Consider the following 18,018-nt stretch of genomic DNA (forward strand, 5'->3'; position numbering starts at 1 on the left):
GGTCCTGCACTGAGGAAAATGTTATCCTTGTGTGGACATCTGAGAAAGCTCAATCTCCTTGAAATTTCAAAACACAGTATTTTTTTTCGTTGACTAAATATGAGTCTATTGCTCTTCAGCCTAACCCAGAGATACCGTTAAACAACAGGGCAGAACTGCATCTAGTTACCTCAACTGGTGTTTTGCAAAGGGCAGCTGATAGAAACAAATTAGCATTTGTTGCTTTAATCAATTCATGAGAATATTCAACATACCTCTTCCTTTGTTTCACTGGGTTAATATAAATTACATATATAAATATATGTACACATATATGTTAAATATATATTTTAAATAACAAATCCTAAATAATGAAATAACAATTTAATTCAAATATCCTTTTAATAATAAATAATATATAATAAAATATAATTTAAATAATAGATACATTTTAAATAATAAAATTTTTTTAAAGATTTATTTTTATTGGAAAGGCAGGTTTATAGAGAAGAGAGACAGGGAAAAAGATCCTCCATCTGTTGGTTTCCTCTCCAGTTGGCCAGAGCTGAGCCAATCCAAAGCCAGGAGCCAGGAGCTTCTTCCAGGGTTTGGGCCTGCCTTTGGGCCATCCTCAGCTGCTTTCCCAGGCCACAAGCAAGGAGCTGGGTGGGAAGTGGGACTACCAGACTGGGCCAGGGCTTATCTGTTTTACTGATCTTTCCAATGCATCTGCCTTTTTCTGATTTTTTTTCTGGCTTCAATTTCATTGATTTCTGGTATAATTGTTTTTCTTCTTTTCATCTCCCTATGTTGCATTTTGCTTGCTATTGTTTTCCAGTGTTTAAGTGTCAGCTTATATTACTGATTTTTTACTATGTTTTCATTTAGTTGAAAATATTTACAAATTTCTCCTCAGATTTATTCTTTAATCTATGTATTAATGATTTAATCTCTATTAATGATTTCCCATACTTTCATATGATTTCAAATTTGTTAAGCTGTGTTTTGTGGCTAAGAGAGTGACCAGTGCTGATGAATATTTGGGATGAGCTTGAAAAGAAAAGTGTGTTCTGCTCTTTGTAGAGTATGAAGTTCTCTGTGGATGTCAGTTAGATCTAGTTGACTAATATGTTTGGTTCAGCTATGTCCTTGTAGGCTTTCTGCCTACAGGATTTGTAAATTACTCATGGGGAATTCTGAAGTTCTTAATTATCAGTCTGCTTTGGAGGGCATAAAAAATAACCATAGACAGCGTGTCTGAACCAACAGGAATTTATTTCTCAGAGTTTAGGAGACTAGGCGTTGAAGATCAGAGTGCTGGCAGGTCACTGCCGGGTGAGGATTCTCTCCTTGGACTGCAGATTGGCATCTCCTTTGTGTACACACGTGGAGGCAGCACGACACACATGGAGAAGGTAATGAGAGGCAGAGGGGGGAGAAGCAAATTATCTGGTGAAGCTTTTTATAAAAGAAATTAGTCCCACCCCAACATTCACAACAATCAACTACTTCCTCCAGACCCCATCTCCAAATACCATCAGATTAGGGACTGGGGTATCAGTATATGGAATTTGGGGCAGAGCACAAGTCAGCTGTTAGCATCAATAATACTAGTGGGTTCTTCGATTTCCCTTGGTTTTCTTAGCCTATGCCTCATGGGATTTGACACTCAGTAGTTAGGTGCATCAACATTAAGGCCTACTATGTCTTCATGGAGTGCTGATATATTATTGTGTACTTCCTCTCTTTATCCTTGGTAATTTTCTTTGCTATGAGGGTTTCTTTCTCTGAAATTAATATATCTACCCAAGCTTTATTTTGCTTAATGTTAGCATGATATATTTCTGTCTTCTTACTTTTAAGTCTTTATACTTATTTTTAAATAAATGAGTGAATTTTGCAATATCTGATTTAAAAAAAAAACTGTTTATATTTTCCTCTACTTCAAAGGGAGGAAGTGAGGGAGAAAAGAGAGAGTAGAGATATTTTCCATCTGCTGCTTCACTCCCCAAAAGCCTACACCAGCCAGGGCTGGGCTAGGCTGAAGCCAGGAACGTAGAACTCCTCTGGGTTACAGGAGCCAAAGCCCTTGAGACATCATCTGCTGCTCCCAAGGATTCATTAGCAAGAGGCTGGACAGGAAGAACAAGTAGGACTCAAACTGGCAGCCCAGCAAGGGATGTAGATGTCCCAGAAGGTGGCTTAGCTGTTGGCACCACAATGTTCACCACCTCTGTACTTATACTTAGAGTGAATTTCTTATAGACCATGTGGAGTTTTTTTTTTTTTATCAACTCTGACAGTTTTTTTTTCTTTTAAACCTCTGATAGTATCATTAAACTACTAATTGTTTTTAAAAAAGATTTATTTGTATTTGAAAGGCAGAATTACAGAAAGAAGGATACACAGATAAAGATCTTCCATGCATTGGCTTATTCCCCAAATGGCTGAACCAGTCAGAAGCTAGGAGCGTCTTCTGGGTCTTCCAAATGGGTGCAAAGGCTCAAGGACTTGAGCCATTCTGCACCTTTCAAGCCAAAAGTAGGGAGCCGGATTGGAAGCAAAGCAGCTGGGACATGAATTGGCACCCATATGGAATGCAGATATCACAGGCAGAAATTTAGCCTACCATGCCACGGTGTCAGCCCCCTGAACACGGAGTTTTAGAAAGATCTATTTATTTATTTGAAAGTCAGTGTTACGCAGAGAATGAAAAGACAGGGAGAAAACTTCCATCTGCTAGTTCACTTCCCAGATGGCTACCACGGCTGGGGTGGGCCCCCACCAGAGCCATCAGTCAGGAGTTTCATCCTGGTCTCTGATATAGGTGGCTGGGGCCCAAGGACTTGTGCCACCTCCTGTTGCTTTCCCTAGGCCATCAGCAGACAGACAGATCAGAAGTAGAGCATCTGGGACTCAAACAGGTGCCTAAATGGGATGTTTGCATCACAGGTGGTGACTTCTATCTGTTTTTTTTTTTTTTTTTTTTAAAGATTTATTCATTTTATTACAGCCAGATATACAGAGAGGAGGAGAGACAGAGAGGAAGATCTTCCATCCGATGTTTCACTCCCCAAGTGAGCCGCAACGGGCCGATGCGCGCCGATCCGATGCCGGGAACCTGGAACCTCTTCCGGGTCTCCCACGCGGGTGCAGGGTCCCAATGCATTGGGCCGTCCTCAACTGCTTTCCCAGGCCACAAGCAGGGAGCTGGATGGGAAGTGGAGCTGCCGGGATTAGAACCGGCGCCCATATGGGATCCCGGGGCTTTCAAGGCGAGGACTTTAGCCGCTAGGCCACGCCGCCGGGCCCGACTTCTATCTGTTGTACTATGACTCTGGCCTCTAGATTTCTGATGTTTAAGGTGACTGTATATAATTGGATACCTATCTTCGGTATTTTCTATTTCTGATCTTGATCAGTTTTCTTTTATTGCTTACCACTGTAGTTTGCCCTTCCTTACTTTAATTGGCTATTTTATATGATTCACTTTTCTCTTCTCTTAGCATATAATTTACATTGTTACATAAAGTTTATATCATCTCTTGCAAGGCAGGTCTATTGGTAAGAATTTCCTCAATTCTTGTTCAAAAAAGTGCAGAAAAAGTATTTGAATAATTTATTACCCTTTCATGATTAAAAACTTAGCAAACTATGAAGGCCATATATGAATAGCCCAAGTAACATCTAAGTCCTAGCTAGAGCAATTGGGCAACAGCAAAAAGAAAGGAAAGAAGGAAGGAAGCAAGGAAGGGAGGAAGAGAAGAAAGAAGCCAAGTAAGCTATCCAAAAATGAAGAAAAAAATGATCTCTTCATGGATGTGTTGATGGGTGAGAAGACTCAGTATTATTAAAATGTCTATGCTATCCAAAGTGATTTATAGATCCAGTGCAATCCCTAACAAAATCCCAACAGCATTTGTTTAGAAATATTTTTAGAAAAAATACAGCCTTGAGAATAAATAAAGCCGGAGTTCTTCAAAACAAATTATAAAGCTATGATAAACTGAGACTGGCATAAAAAAAGCAATAGCACAAAATAGAGATCCAAAAATAAACTCATGCATATATGGTAAAAATGATCTTTAACAAAGGTGCATGGCTACACAATGGGCAAAGGATAGTCTCTTCATGAAAGGATGTTGGTGCAGTAGGTTATAAGTTGCTGCTGGTGACCCTGGCATCCCATATTGGAGTGCTGGTTCGAGTCCTGGCTGCTAGGCTTCCCATCAGGTGGCCTACTGAAAAAGCAGTAAATGACGATCCAGATACTTGACCCCTACTAACCATGTGGGAGACCTTGATGGAGTTTTGGGCTCCTCACTTCAGCCTGGCCCAGTCCTAGCCACTGTAGCTATTTAAGGAGTGAACCCATGGATGAAAAAATCCCTTCCTGTCATTCTGCCTTTCAAACACATCAATGAATAAATCAGTCAATTAATCAGTCTAAAATTCATATGCAAAAGAAATTGGACCCTTATTTTACAGTGTCCACCTAGCAACTAAAATGGATTAAAGAATCAAACATAAGACCTGAGACTGGGCCCGGCGGCGTGGCCTAGCGGTTTAAGTCCTCACCTTGAAAGCCCCAGGATCCCATATGGACACCAGTTCTAATCCCGGCAGCTCCACTTCCCATCCAGCTCCCTGCTTGTGGCCCGGGCAAGCAGTCGAGGATGGCCCAAAGCTTTGGGACCCTGCACCCGCGTGGGAGACCCGGAAGAGGTTCCTGGTCCCGGCATCGGATTGGCGTGTACTGGCCCGTTGCGGCTCACTTGGGGAGTGAAACATCGGATGGAAGATCTTCCTCTCTGTCTCTCCTCCTCTCTGTATATCCGGCTTTCCAATAATAATAATAATAAAAAAAGACCTGAGACTATAAAACTCCTAAAAGAAAACATAAAAGAAAGCACTCATGGCATGAGTGATAGCATTAATTTTTTAACACCAAAAATACAGGCAACAAAAGCAAAACTAGACAAGGGAACAGACAAGTGGAAAACTAAAAACTTTCTTCCCGGAGAAAAAGAATCAACAAAGTTGAAAGGTCAACCTGCAGAACGGGAAAAAATATTTGTGTACCATATATTTGATAAGGAACTCTAACTCAATTATCAAAAACCTAAATGACCTGACTAAAATGTAGTTGCGGGGCACTTGGTACAGTTGGTTAAATCATCATTTGAGATATTCGATCCCATATTGGAGTGCTAGTTCAAGCTACTTTGCTTCTGATTCAGCCTCCTGCTAATGTGTAGCCTTGGAGGCAACAGGTGGTTGCTCAAGTGCTTGAATCTGCCACCATGTGTGATTCCCAAATGGAGTTTTCTAGGCTGCTAGATTCTGGATGGCTCAGTCCTGGCTGTTGTGATATTTGGGGGAGTGACTCAGAAGATAGATGCTTTCTCCCTGCCTTTAAAATATAATGGAAAGAAATAAAAATTTTAGAAGTTAAAAAGATAGGCAAGGGAACTGTGTATATATTTCTTTAAAGAAGATGTACAACAGATATGTGAAAAGATGTTCAACATGATTGATCACCAGGAAAGTGTAATCAAAACTCACAATGGGATTTCACCTTACCTGATGGGTTGGCATTATTAGAAAAACAAAACAAACAACAGAATGCAATAAATGTTCAGCATGTGAAAGAACTAGAATCTTTGCCCCTGAAGTTGACAATGTAAAATGATATAGCCATGGGGAAAGCTTTACAATGTTTCCTTGAAACATTAAAAATAGCATTATCGTATGACTTAGCAATTCCATTTTTTGGTAAATATCATAAAGAAGGCAGAGTCTCAAAAGAGGTATTTTTTTTTTAATGGATAGAGCCTCCATTTCTTTATTTGTGAAATGAGGCATTAAACTTAATCACTGGTTTTCAGTTATATCAGATAAAAGAGGTATTTGTAAACCCAAGTTCATACATCATTCTTCACAAGAGCCAAAAGGTAGAAGAAGCAACCCAAAGAGGCCATTGATGGATAAATGGGATAAAAAAACAATGGTCTATACAGACAATGGAATATCATTCATCCTGAAAAAAGAAATGTTGGCATAGGTGATGGCATGATGAACCTTGAAGATATTATGCAAAGTGAAGTTAGATACTCTAGGACAAATATTGTATTGTTATGTGATATTATCTAAACTAGTTAAAAATCATAGACTCAGAGTAGAATGGGTATTGACAGAGTATTGATTATAGAGTTTAACTCATGCAAGGTGAGGAAGTTCTTGAGATTTGCTGAAAACAATGCGCATGCAGTTAACAAACTAAACTGCACAAATATAAGTTTGAGAGAGTATATCCATGTTATGCATTTTTATCACACACACACACACACACACACACACATTCATGAATAATTCCTCTGAGTTGTTGTTAAGTGACAGTGTGGAACAGGACCCTTCAGGACATTTAACACCAAATAAATTAGATAAAATACACAAAGATTTTGCAAGTTGTGAAGTGTGGAACCAAGCTTGCTGATTCCCCTAAAACAGTAACTTTAAGTTTTCTTGAAATATGTAATTCATTGTTTATTGTAGTCAATACTCTGTACAACAGATTACTGAAGCTTAGTCTTCCTCTTTAACTGACAAGTTTGTATTCTTAGATCACTATCTTCCTTTCTCCCATTTACCTGTTCTCCCAGACTTGGAATTCAACTTTTTAAGATTCCATATGTGAGATAAGGTAATATTTGTTTGTCTGTGCCTAGCTTATTTTAAGTAGCAAAATGACCTCCTGGCTCATCTGTGTTGTAAATGGCAGACTTCCCCACCCCCATCCCGTGAGGATGAATGGTATTCCTTATCTACTTATCTGAAGACTGACACCTAGGTTACTTCCTTGTTTTGGATATTGTGAACAATGCTGCAGTGAACATAGGAATGCAGGTATCTCTTTAACAGCTTTAATTTGAATCAACCAAATGAACTTGTCTTTATAGGTAATGCTTCAAAGTATCAAGCAAATGAGTTGGTCACAGGTTTAACAAACCCATTCATGATATTACAAAAAGCTGATGTGCTGAATATTTTTACTTGTACAAAGTAAAAGGGTACCTCCAGCAATTTAATTATGAAACTATTTGGTTGTCTTTTCTATTTGGGATGCAACTGAAATCTGCTGTTTGGTTTGAAATAACAAGGAGGGACAGCCACTGTGGTACATCAGGTTAAGCTGCTGCTTGGTACTCCTTAATCCCGCATCAGGTACTTGGGTTTGAATCTTGGCTGCAGTTTCCTGATAATGTACACTATAGAAGGCAGGAGATGATGGCTTAAGCGTGTGGCTTCCTGCTATCCATGTGGGAAAACCTGACGGAGTTCTGGCCTCCTGGCTTCAGCCTGGCCTAATAATGAAAAATAAAAAAAATTCATACCAGAAACTATAAATAAGAAATTAAAGGGAAAAAGTATTTTTGTTTTCCCACCCATATGGGTGACCCAAATGGAGTTCCATACTCCCACCTTCTGTAGAGACTAGGCTATTTAGCAAGTAAGTCAGCAGATGGAAAATCTCCATCTTCTACTTTGTCACACTACCTTTCAAATAAATAAAATAAATTTCTTTTTAAAAAATAAATTGAAGGAAAAAATTTTCAGTTATTTTAGAAATGTCTTCAATATTTTGACTAGGATGGCACAGAATGGGGAAATCTTCATCTATATTACTATTGCATTTTTACATTCTGTTTTCTTGGCATGAAGACATGTGTATATAATCAAGTCTGTCTAGAAGATATCTGAAAACAGAAGAGATCTCTTTTCAATATTTTGGGACTTACATACATAAAAACTGCTTTACTTCTATGGCTCTTCTAGTTTTAGTTATATGAACTGTAGATTTATAAAATATGGCAAATCCCTGTCTTTTTTACTACCTTGGCAAAGGGCAATTTCTATTTCAAGTATGTAGTAATTTCCACTAGATGGATTTGCCCATATTCACAGAAACAATGAAACAAAGTATTAAGTTTTGAGCTCTTAAGCTGAATAAACTTAATGCAGAAAATGCACAATATGAAGTTAATTATATATGAACAATGTAAAAGATGTGTAAGTAAAATTTTATTTTGCAATAATCACTTTTTGTGATTATGAAGATATGATCTGATCCAGGAAGAAAATCTATAGACAGGAATTCTTTTTAGAAATTAACATACTATCTACTACACAAGCCCATATACCTGGAGCACAATGAAAGAACACAAATTACTTATTCATACTGTGATTATAAGGAATCCAATGTTATCTATTTTACAAATGTCATTATTTTTTCACTTGTTCTAGTACTGACTAAAAGGTCACAGTGCTCAGATGTAAACAGCCATATCATAACTTTGATACAGTTACTAAGGCTGCAGTAAAGTAACAATATACAAACACATAATCCTAAATGGACTCATTTTAAGTAGACAAAAAATGACAATATAATTTAAAAAATACTTAAAAGTCATTCTTCTTGATTGAGTCTCTGAGCACTTCCTTTTTCTTGCCTCTTTAAAAGTTTTTAGAAAAAATGTATCAGTGAAGTTTATACACTTGATCTTAGCCAAAAGGCAGAGAAGCAATCATCAATGAAGTTTCTTTCACCTAACTGCACAGACTCTATCACATGATGTCACATTCCGATTAACTGCATGAGCAGAACTCCTCACAGAAACTGAAAATTAAAAATACTGAATTTATTCTCAGAAGAGTGGTAGTTTATCTTTCTGGTTTATGAAAATCTACAAAAAGTCTTCTGTTTAAACAGATACATTTTCTTTCTCCTAGAGCAAGCATTATGAAGCAAAACATTTGCTTTATAAACAAATAACACAAAAGCACAACTCTTGAGGAAAAAGATCTGACATTTACCAACAGTTTTGGGAGGTGAAACATCAACACTTAGATGATACAATCCATTACATGAATCTGTAATGTGTCTATGTCAGGCAGGACTTGTCCGCATCTGGGGCAAGAATGAATTGGAATGTTCCACTGCTGCTGCTGCTGCCAGTTTCCATCCTCAGCTCCTAGGAATATATGGAAAAGAAATGTCACTTTACTAATTTTTTTAAAAGATTTATTAATTTTATTACAGAGTCAGATATACAGAGAGGAGGAGAGACAGAGAGGAAGATCCTCCATCCGATGTTTCACTCCCCAAGTGACCGCAACAGCCGGTGCATGCCGATCCGAAGCCGGGAACCTGGAACCTCTTCCGGGTCTCCCACGCGGGTGCAGGGTCCCAATGCATTGGGCCGTCCTCGACTGCTTGTCCAGGCCACAAGCAGGGAGCTGGATGGGAAGTGGAGCTGCCGGGATTAGAACCAGCACCCATATGGGATCCCGGGGCTTTCAAGGCGAGGACTTTAGCCACTAGGCCACGCCACCGGGCCCCACTTTACTAATTTAATTCCACAAGCACTTGTGTGTGTTTGTGTGTGTGGACTAGCATGTAAGCCACTGCACTGGCTCCCTTAGTTTTTCATTGTAATTATATTCCCTTACTCCCTCCCTTCTTTCCTCTCTCTTCCTTTCCTTTCCTCACTCCACCTGTTTTTGTTTGATATTGTATGCCTGTTGAGTTTTAAACTCTAATCCATTAAACTCTATTTCACATATGTGAAAATATGTGGTTTCAGTTCTGTATACATTCAATACATATCAGTAAAAGCTAGGATATTTGAGAGAAGAAAAGCAATGAATGAGGATGGAAACAAAAGAGGAAGAGTGTGAAGAGAAACTGATTGAGGAACTTTATTTGCACACTAGTCCTCCACCTGCAGCACCAACATCCCCTATGGGCACCACACCAATTCAACTCCTCTTCTGATCCAGCTCCTTGCTTTTGGCCTAGGAGGGCAGTGGAGGCTAGCTCAAGCCCTGTATCATGTGGGAGATCAGGCATATGATCTCTCAAAGCAGAGGTGGAGTGAGAGAGTGTGTGAGACAGTGAGTGAGGCCATGTGAGAGAAGCAGCAGCAATCGTGTGGTGAGGGTCCTGACTAAACCTGAGTGCGGCAGGGGCTCCTGAGTGGGGCCAAGTACACTGAGAGGAGCCTTGAGAAGAAACTGGATTCACCCAAGAGGGGGGATGAAATTAAAGAGTGACGCCTGTCATTTCCCCCAGTTTTGAAGTTGCGCTGAAGTCCATATACATATGAACTACATATATGTAGTTCAGCCCCTAAACTGTTGTTGGGAGTTCACAGAGGAGATGACATTTCACTTCTAAGTAAATTATTTGTACTTAATAAGATATACATCTATTAGAGATAGTTTGTGTTCTGCAAACTTAAGTGTCTGAATAGTTAATGTGGGTCAATAGCAAGACTTTGGAAATTGGCATCTTTGTATTCTCATTGCTTGAGAATACAATCAGAGGTTATAAACTTCTCTGAGAAAGATCTAGAGAGGAAATCATGCAGACCTCACAGGTCATACAATTTCTATCACAACTACTGAATTCTGCAACTGTGGCATGAGAGCAACCACAGGCAAAGCATAAATGAAAGGTACTGACTATTTCCCAGGATTTGGTGGGCTGTAGTTTGCCAAATCTTGCTCTACACAAACTTATCAAGAACTGTTGGTTCTTCATTTGAAACTTTACTGCCTCAGCCTGCACCTTTCTCTTTGTCCTGGATTAGGTCTCAAGACCTATACTTTGGCTGTTGTGCCATACTGCTCGCGGATTCCTGTGCCTCCTGGCCTTCAGTCTAAATAAGCTTAGCTGTCTTTCAGTATCAACGCATCATTTGTTGATGCACTGCCCACCCCCTGCATGCCCTGTACCTTTTTATTTTGAGTCATAGCCATTCTAAATCCTAATTTCAAAGTCAAGCTTAAAGTGACATCTTTGAAACGCCTTTCTCAGTTCCTCTGTTCCCAGTGATGACCTTTCCTCTTTAGCACTATTCTATTACTTAGATGCTATTTTCCATTGTGAATTTATCTTTCTATGTGCTCAGCCTGTCCCTCTACCCAGACCAAAACCCTTGAGGGTCTGATCATGCCTACTGCTCCCAATCCATTTTGAAAATTACACAGAGTTGGGGAAGAGAGAGATCTTCTGTCCACTAGTTCACTCCCCAGGCTTAAGATGGAACCTGGGGACTCAACCTAGTTCTCCCACACAGGAGGCAGGGACCTGAGTACTTCCACCATTACCTGCTACCTCCCAGGGTGAACCAATTCACAAGAAGCTGGAATTGGAACTGGAGCTTAGGCTGGTGCTGTGGTTTCACAGGTAAAGCCGCTGCCTGTGGCACATACACCCCATATGGACACTGGTTTGTGTCTCAGTTGCTTTGCATCCAATCCAGCTCCCTGCTAAACAGCTTGGGCTGCCACACCCGAGTGGGAGATCTGGAGGAAGTTCCAGACTCCCAGCTTCAACCTGGCCCAACCCTGATAATTGCAGCCATGTGGGAAGTTAACCAGTAGATCGAAGACCTCTCTCTTTCTCTCTCTCTCTCACTCTTTCAAATACATAAATAAATAAAAACCAAACCAAACCAAAACAAAAACAGCTGACCCATGAGCCCAGGCCCTCTGATATGGATATAGATGTCCCATTTAGCGCCTCAGGTCCGCCTTGCCTCATGCCCTACACCTGAGTGCTCTGGAACAGTGCCCTTACAGGGCTACTGCTGACAGGGATGAGACAGACCGAGAAAACCACTGTTAATAGTTGTTTTGAAAAGGTAAAAAAATCTTAACACAGTGTTCTCTTTGGAATACATGTGCGGGTAATCTGGAATCATAATTTCCATTATGCTGGAAATCTGGAAGAGGCTCCTAACTTCAAACTGGCTCAGATCTGGCCATTGCAGCCATTTGGGAGTGAGCAAGTGGATGGAAGATCTTTCTGTATCTCCTTCTCTCTGTAGATCTGCCTTTCTAATAAAAATAAATAATTATTTTAAGAAAGAGAAACTGTAGGAAGACCAGAATATGTGTAAGGGATGGGCTTCTACATGAAGGACGCTATTTAAACAGACACATCCAAGTATAAGCTTAGGACGAACTGAAGAGGATGGCTCAGTTTGACTGCTACCTACAGAATTGAATGAGATTAGGTTAAGTCTGGCTACACTGGGCCTTATCAGGAAGAGTTGGCTATAGATTCACTGGGCAATGAATGGAGATGAGGGTACGAGGTGTAACAGGACTTATGGGTGCTATTTTTTTAGCTTGTTTAATAATTAATTGTACTGAATTGGTGGAATCTTCCTTCAAGTGCCTTCATCTGGAAGCCTGGAATCATAGATGACTCACCACTTTGAACCAGGTAATCCTGCTGCTCAGGATCATTCGTTCTCGCCCCATGGCGACTCTGCATTTCCATTAAGGACTGCCTACTGGGATTAAAAGCAACACTGTATGTGATACCCTATAATGCTGAAACACGACAATATCAAGCAGTGAGCAGAAGGATTAATAAAAGAGTTGAATTACAATATCAAGGTTCATAAAAATGAGAACTTAGGGTACTTTGAGTTTTATATACTACTGGCATTAAGATACTTTGTAGTAACAGTAAATAACTAAGTTTTAAAAATCAGGAAATAAAATCATTAGTCGGTAAGTGAATTGATTTTAAAACATATATTTCTAAATTAAGATCTTATCTAGCAATTAAGCAGAATAAATTAAATTTACATACATCAACATGAAGTTCAAGATCATGAAGTGTTATCAAGCAAGTTGCAGAATACCTAGAGTGATCATTTTGTAACTTAAACCCAAATAATATTATCTTGCTTTATGATATTATATGTGGATTGTGTACATATACTCACACATGCACACACACGAGTACAAATATAGAAGTCCAAACCAGATGGGAAGGCTACCCATCAAATTATTGGCAGGGCCATGTTAAGGAAAGGGAGAATATGATGAAAATAAAGTGAAGTATGGAGCACAAAGAAAATCACCAACTAACTCCTTTTTTCCCCCTTAAAATTAAAACAATACTTGAAGCAAATGAAAGAAATGTTAGCAATGACCATTCAGGACAGGGTACATAATGATGTGTCTGTTATTTTATCCTCTATATGTTTCCTATATTGTAAAGCTTCCTCCAAATTAAATTTTTAGAAGTCAGAGTAATTTTTATCAGTATATTCTCTTAAGGTTTATTTTATGAATATTCATTTTTGACAATGGCAAGATGAGAAACCGATACACAAATTTTTGAAACATAACATGTGCTTTTCACAAGTCTCAGTCAAGCTTCACTGTAAACCCACAGGAACCCCATCAGGTCAAAGTGTGCACAGAGCAGTTACTACAGCTCCAATAAGGAAGCAACTCAGCCTCAATGTGTGCTGCAGGTCTTCTCTTTCCCTTACCTGCCTTCATCTTCAAAAGCATTGTTGTCTTTCAGCAAAATTGCCAGCTGCAATGCCAGTTGCTCCTTTTCTTCATGAATCTTCTCTCTTGCTGCCCTTTCAGCATGAAAATCAGAACAGTAAACCTCCATCTGTTAGAAGAAAGATACAGAAGTTATTAACTAGCTTACTTGTTTATGAGATGAAGAGATTGTGCTCATCCTTTGATAGGCCCTATATATGACAGATTCATATTCCTGCTAGAAGCCAATGGGAATGATCAACCACATTTAAACAGGAAATAGAAGTTGTCAGTGCACATATGTGTGATTTGAAGGATCGGAGCCCTGCAACTATATGGAGACAGGTATTTTAAATACTTTTTGTACCAGAGGCAGGGGTTTTGGGCTCCTGACTGCGAAGTTTGTGTCTCACATCAGGGTGCGTGGATTTGATTCATGGCTCCAGTTTTTAGCAACTCCAGCTTCCTTTTAATGTGCCTCTGGGAAGCAGTGGATGATACCAGGGACACCTGGATTGTGTTCCCAGTTCCAGGCTTTGGCCTGGTCTAGTCCTGGCTGATGTGCCAGTGAATCAATGCTCTATCTCTCAGCCTCTTAGATAAATAAAGCACTAAATAGTTAAGAAGAAAACCATTCTATATATCATTAATTTAATAAAAAATCTCATCTATCTTTTAAAAAAGATTTATTTATTTTTATTACAAAGTCAGATATACAGAGAGGAGGAGAGATAGAGAGGAAGATCCTCCATCCGATGATTCACTTCCCAAGTGACCGCAACAGCCGGTGCTGCGTCAATCCACAGCCGGGAACCAGGAACCTCTTCTGGGTCTCCCATGCGGGTGCAGGGTCCCAAAGCTTTGGGCCATCCTCGACTGCCTTCCCAGGCCACAAGCAGGGAGCTGGATGGGAAGTGGAGCTGCTGGGATTAGAACCGGCGCCCATATGGGATCCCGGTGCTTTCAAGGCGAGGACTTTAGCTGCTAGGCCACGCCACCAGGCCCTATCTCATCTATTTTTAGATAAATTAATAATCAAGTTTAACTCAGTGCAATAAATAATGTAGCCATTCTGTCAGACATATTTATGAAGGCTGGTCTGAAGCTAAATTTAAAATTATAAAGCATCAGTGCAACTTCTTTCATAAGTCCTATATTGGGTGCTTCACATTGGTACTCTTATTTTACCTTATCAAAAGTTCTGGAAATTGGTATCCTCATTTTACAAACAAGCCTGATAACCCTTAACCTTAAGGAAATGTGTTAAGTGGACAAATCAGCATCTTGAACTTAGAATGAAGTCTTCCTTGCACGTGTCGGGATCCCATATGGGCACTGGTTCTAATCCTGATGGTCCTGCTCCCCATCTAGTTTCCTGCTTGTGGCCTGGGAAAGCAGTTGGGGACAGCCCAAAGTGTTGGGACCCTGCACCTGCGTGGGAGACCTGGAAGAAGCTCCTGGCTCCTGGCTTTGGATTGGTGCAGCTCCAACCATAGCATCCGCTTGGGGAGTGAATCGGCGGACAGAAGATCTTCCTCTCTGTCTTTCCTCCTCTCTGTGTGTCTGACTTTCTAATAAAAATAAAATAAATCTTTAAAAAAATACCAACTATTTAGATGCTAGCATAGGTGAGTACCTTCATAGCTTTGTGGAAGTTAGAGGTTTTTATACAAAAAAATACTACTCAGAAATACTCAGAAGACACAGAAAATACTACTCATAAATGAAAAGACTGATAACAGGACTACCTTCAGGCTAGGAACTTTAGTTCATCAAAAGACTTTTATGAGACTCAAAAAGCAAAGTAATTGACAAGGACTTATATTTGGATTATATATCCAGAATTCATGAAAATCAAGAAAAAGTTAAGCAAACCTAAAGAAGAGTGGACACAGCTAATCAGGCATTTCAGAAAAGAGGGTACTTAGAATGTCAAACACTTGAAAATGTATTCACCTCCCTCAGTCATCACATAAATAGAAACTAAAGGCCATATCACTATTAACTAGTAGTCAGAATTAACTATTCGCTATTATCTACTTTGGTTAATAGTAAAATGGCTGATAATACAATTGCTTGTATAATGTAGAGTAATATAGTGAAAATTGATACAGCTTGTTTGGAAAACTGTTCGGTTTTAGGTATTGCTGAACAACAGGCAGAGCCTGGGTGTGTGCCCAAAGGAAACGAGTGCACGGGAATGTCCCAACAACAGGAACGTAATGCTGTATGTTCTCCATCTTACGTGGAAGCCAGATGTAGAAGAGAGGTCACTAGTGGCCAGGAAAGAGGGAGGTGGGAGGACAACGAGAAGTGAGACTAATGTTAGAGAAGGGAAGCTGGTTACAGTGTTACACAGGGAAATACGGTAACTGCAGCCTCCAGCAATTAATGATGCATCTCATCATAACGAGAGAAGAATTTGAATTTTCCCAACATATGAACGTAACAGTACAGATGGAAATGCTAATTACCCTGCTTTGACCTTTATGTACTATATACTATACTTAGTTATTTTTTTTTAGTGATTTTTAAAAAATTTTATTTTTGGTGGTTTTTTTTTTTATTCATTAATTACATTGTATTATGTGACACAGTTTCATAGGTACTGGGATTCTCCCCACCCCTCCTCACACCCTCCCCCCATGGCGGATTCCTCCACCTTGTTGCATAACCACCATTCAAGTTCAGTTGAGATTCCCTCTTTGCAAGCATATACTAAACATAGAGTCCAGCATCTTATAGTCCAGTCAAGTTCCTCGGCTTCTTAGGGAGACCCTGTCTGGTCTGAGGGCAGAACCAGCAGAGTATCATCCCGATCAATTAAAAGCTCCAACATACCATCAGCAACAATTAACTTCGTTATACTGAACTCCATAAATAAAATCGTATGTCAGTTAAGGAAATGAAAAAAGTCATAATGCCACAAACTGCTTATCAACTGTAAAACAGATAAATTAAGCTATGCACTTAAAAGTTTGGTGCATTTTCCACATTTCAATTTAAAAGTTGCCTAAAAGTCATTGGGAGGAAAAGTATAAAATAAAAAAAATAATCTAAGCACCATCACTTTCCCATTTGAGGGTTAGTCAGGGATGGCCCCATTCAGCTCAGGTTTCAGAACACAGCTGACCTGAGCCCTGAGGACGGCCATGGTTTCCAGTTCCTCCTCTTGCTTAGCAATAGTCTGCTTCATCTCGTCCATTTGAAGCTGCTTCGAAGCCAGTGCCTTCTCTGCCAGTTCCAGTTTCTCATTTAGTTGCTGTAGCAATGCCTTTTCCACTTTTTCTGACTGAAAAAGACAATTTTAGTCTAGGCATGGTTTTGAAATAAGTCAGCTTAATAGCAAAATACTAGGTGAAGGCTTATTTTTCTTAAATAACTGGCTCTAAATTAGACTGTTAATTAACAATTCTAACTTCAAAAGTTGTACTCATTTAACTATGGTTTGCAAATAATAATTTCCTAATTTAAAATAACAATTTTTAAAAAATACTAAAATAAAGGAAATGATAAACTCTCATTCGTGATAAGATTGTGATTCATCAATACTGTTATTTTCCACACCTGTTATTCTTATTTTATGAAGTCAGTGTAAAAGAAGAAAGATGTTTACATTTAATTTTAAGTAGGTACTAACAGAGGAAAAATATCCTCATGGAAAATATAATGAAAAACAGAAATAATTAGGATATTAATTCAAAGACCGTTTCTAATCCAAAACTTATATGGTTTGATAAGTTATCAAATCTGGCTGGGAAATACTACTAATTTGCATTGCACAGTGGCAAGGCTAAAATCTTAAGTATACTGAGAGAGGCCAGCTGCACTTGCACAGTTCCACACAAATGGCCCACCTGCCTTACCCAGTTGTCCTCATATGACAGCATGAGCACTACTCATACAGGAAATCTGTGCTCTGAGTGCTACCAAGTTTCTCTTAGGAATAATGAATGGTTTACCTCGATCTGTAGGGTATCAGCACTGTCTTTGTATACAAAGCACAGTATACAAGGGCATTTACATAATTTTGTGGGAAAAGGCAATTAAAAGGGAACTTTAGGGGTGAATTTTTGGCATGGTGTTTAAGATGCTGTTGAAGACACCTGCCCCCCTTATTGCAGGGCTTGATTCTCAGCTCCTCTGCTTCTGGTAAGAGGAGCTCCATGTAAATGCATACCCTGGGAGTAGGTGACTGCCCATGTTCTTCAGTTCCTGCTACTTGCAGAAGAGACCTAGATGGGGTTCCAGGTTCCTGGCTTTGCATAGCCCAGTCCTGACTGTTGCAGGCTTTTGGTAAACAGGCCAGTGGATAAATGGATATCTCTGTCACTCAATTAAAGGGAAAATATAAGGGAGAAAGATTTATGTTGGTGCAATTTTTTTTGAAATTCATGTATATGAATACAAAAGTCTGCAGAAATTATAAACAGGTACAAGAAATCAATAGCAAACTGGAAAAGCAGACTTAAAAACATTCAAGAGTTTCTATTCACTACCAAACTAAGGAATACCTCTTTCCTTGTTAGTTCTTCAATTGTTCTCAAAGCATTATTATATTCTTGGAGAAGCTTGTTATGTGTTGACTGTAGAATGGTTAATTTGGATCTATTTAAAAGACACCAAAATATTATGATTAGTGGTGAATTAAGCCTGTGACTAGAGGGTGTATTAAAA

General features: G+C 39.3%; 1 protein-coding gene across 1 annotated transcript in view; it reads right to left on the minus strand.

Annotated features, from left to right (window-relative positions):
• Positions 1-8,510: 8,510 nt before the first annotated feature.
• The window catches only part of OPTN (optineurin), a 38,893-nt gene continuing 29,385 nt past the window's right edge, over positions 8,511-18,018 (minus strand). Inside the window, 5 exon segments of the mRNA XM_036495228.2 lie at positions 8,511-9,011; positions 12,262-12,344; positions 13,341-13,471; positions 16,475-16,633; positions 17,856-17,949. Of these exon segments, the coding sequence (XP_036351121.2) occupies positions 8,884-9,011; positions 12,262-12,344; positions 13,341-13,471; positions 16,475-16,633; positions 17,856-17,949 (595 nt within the window). The 3' untranslated portion in view covers positions 8,511-8,883.

Source organism: Ochotona princeps, chromosome 10 (assembly GCF_030435755.1).
Source record: "Ochotona princeps isolate mOchPri1 chromosome 10, mOchPri1.hap1, whole genome shotgun sequence".
Classification (NCBI taxonomy): domain Eukaryota; kingdom Metazoa; phylum Chordata; class Mammalia; order Lagomorpha; family Ochotonidae; genus Ochotona; species Ochotona princeps.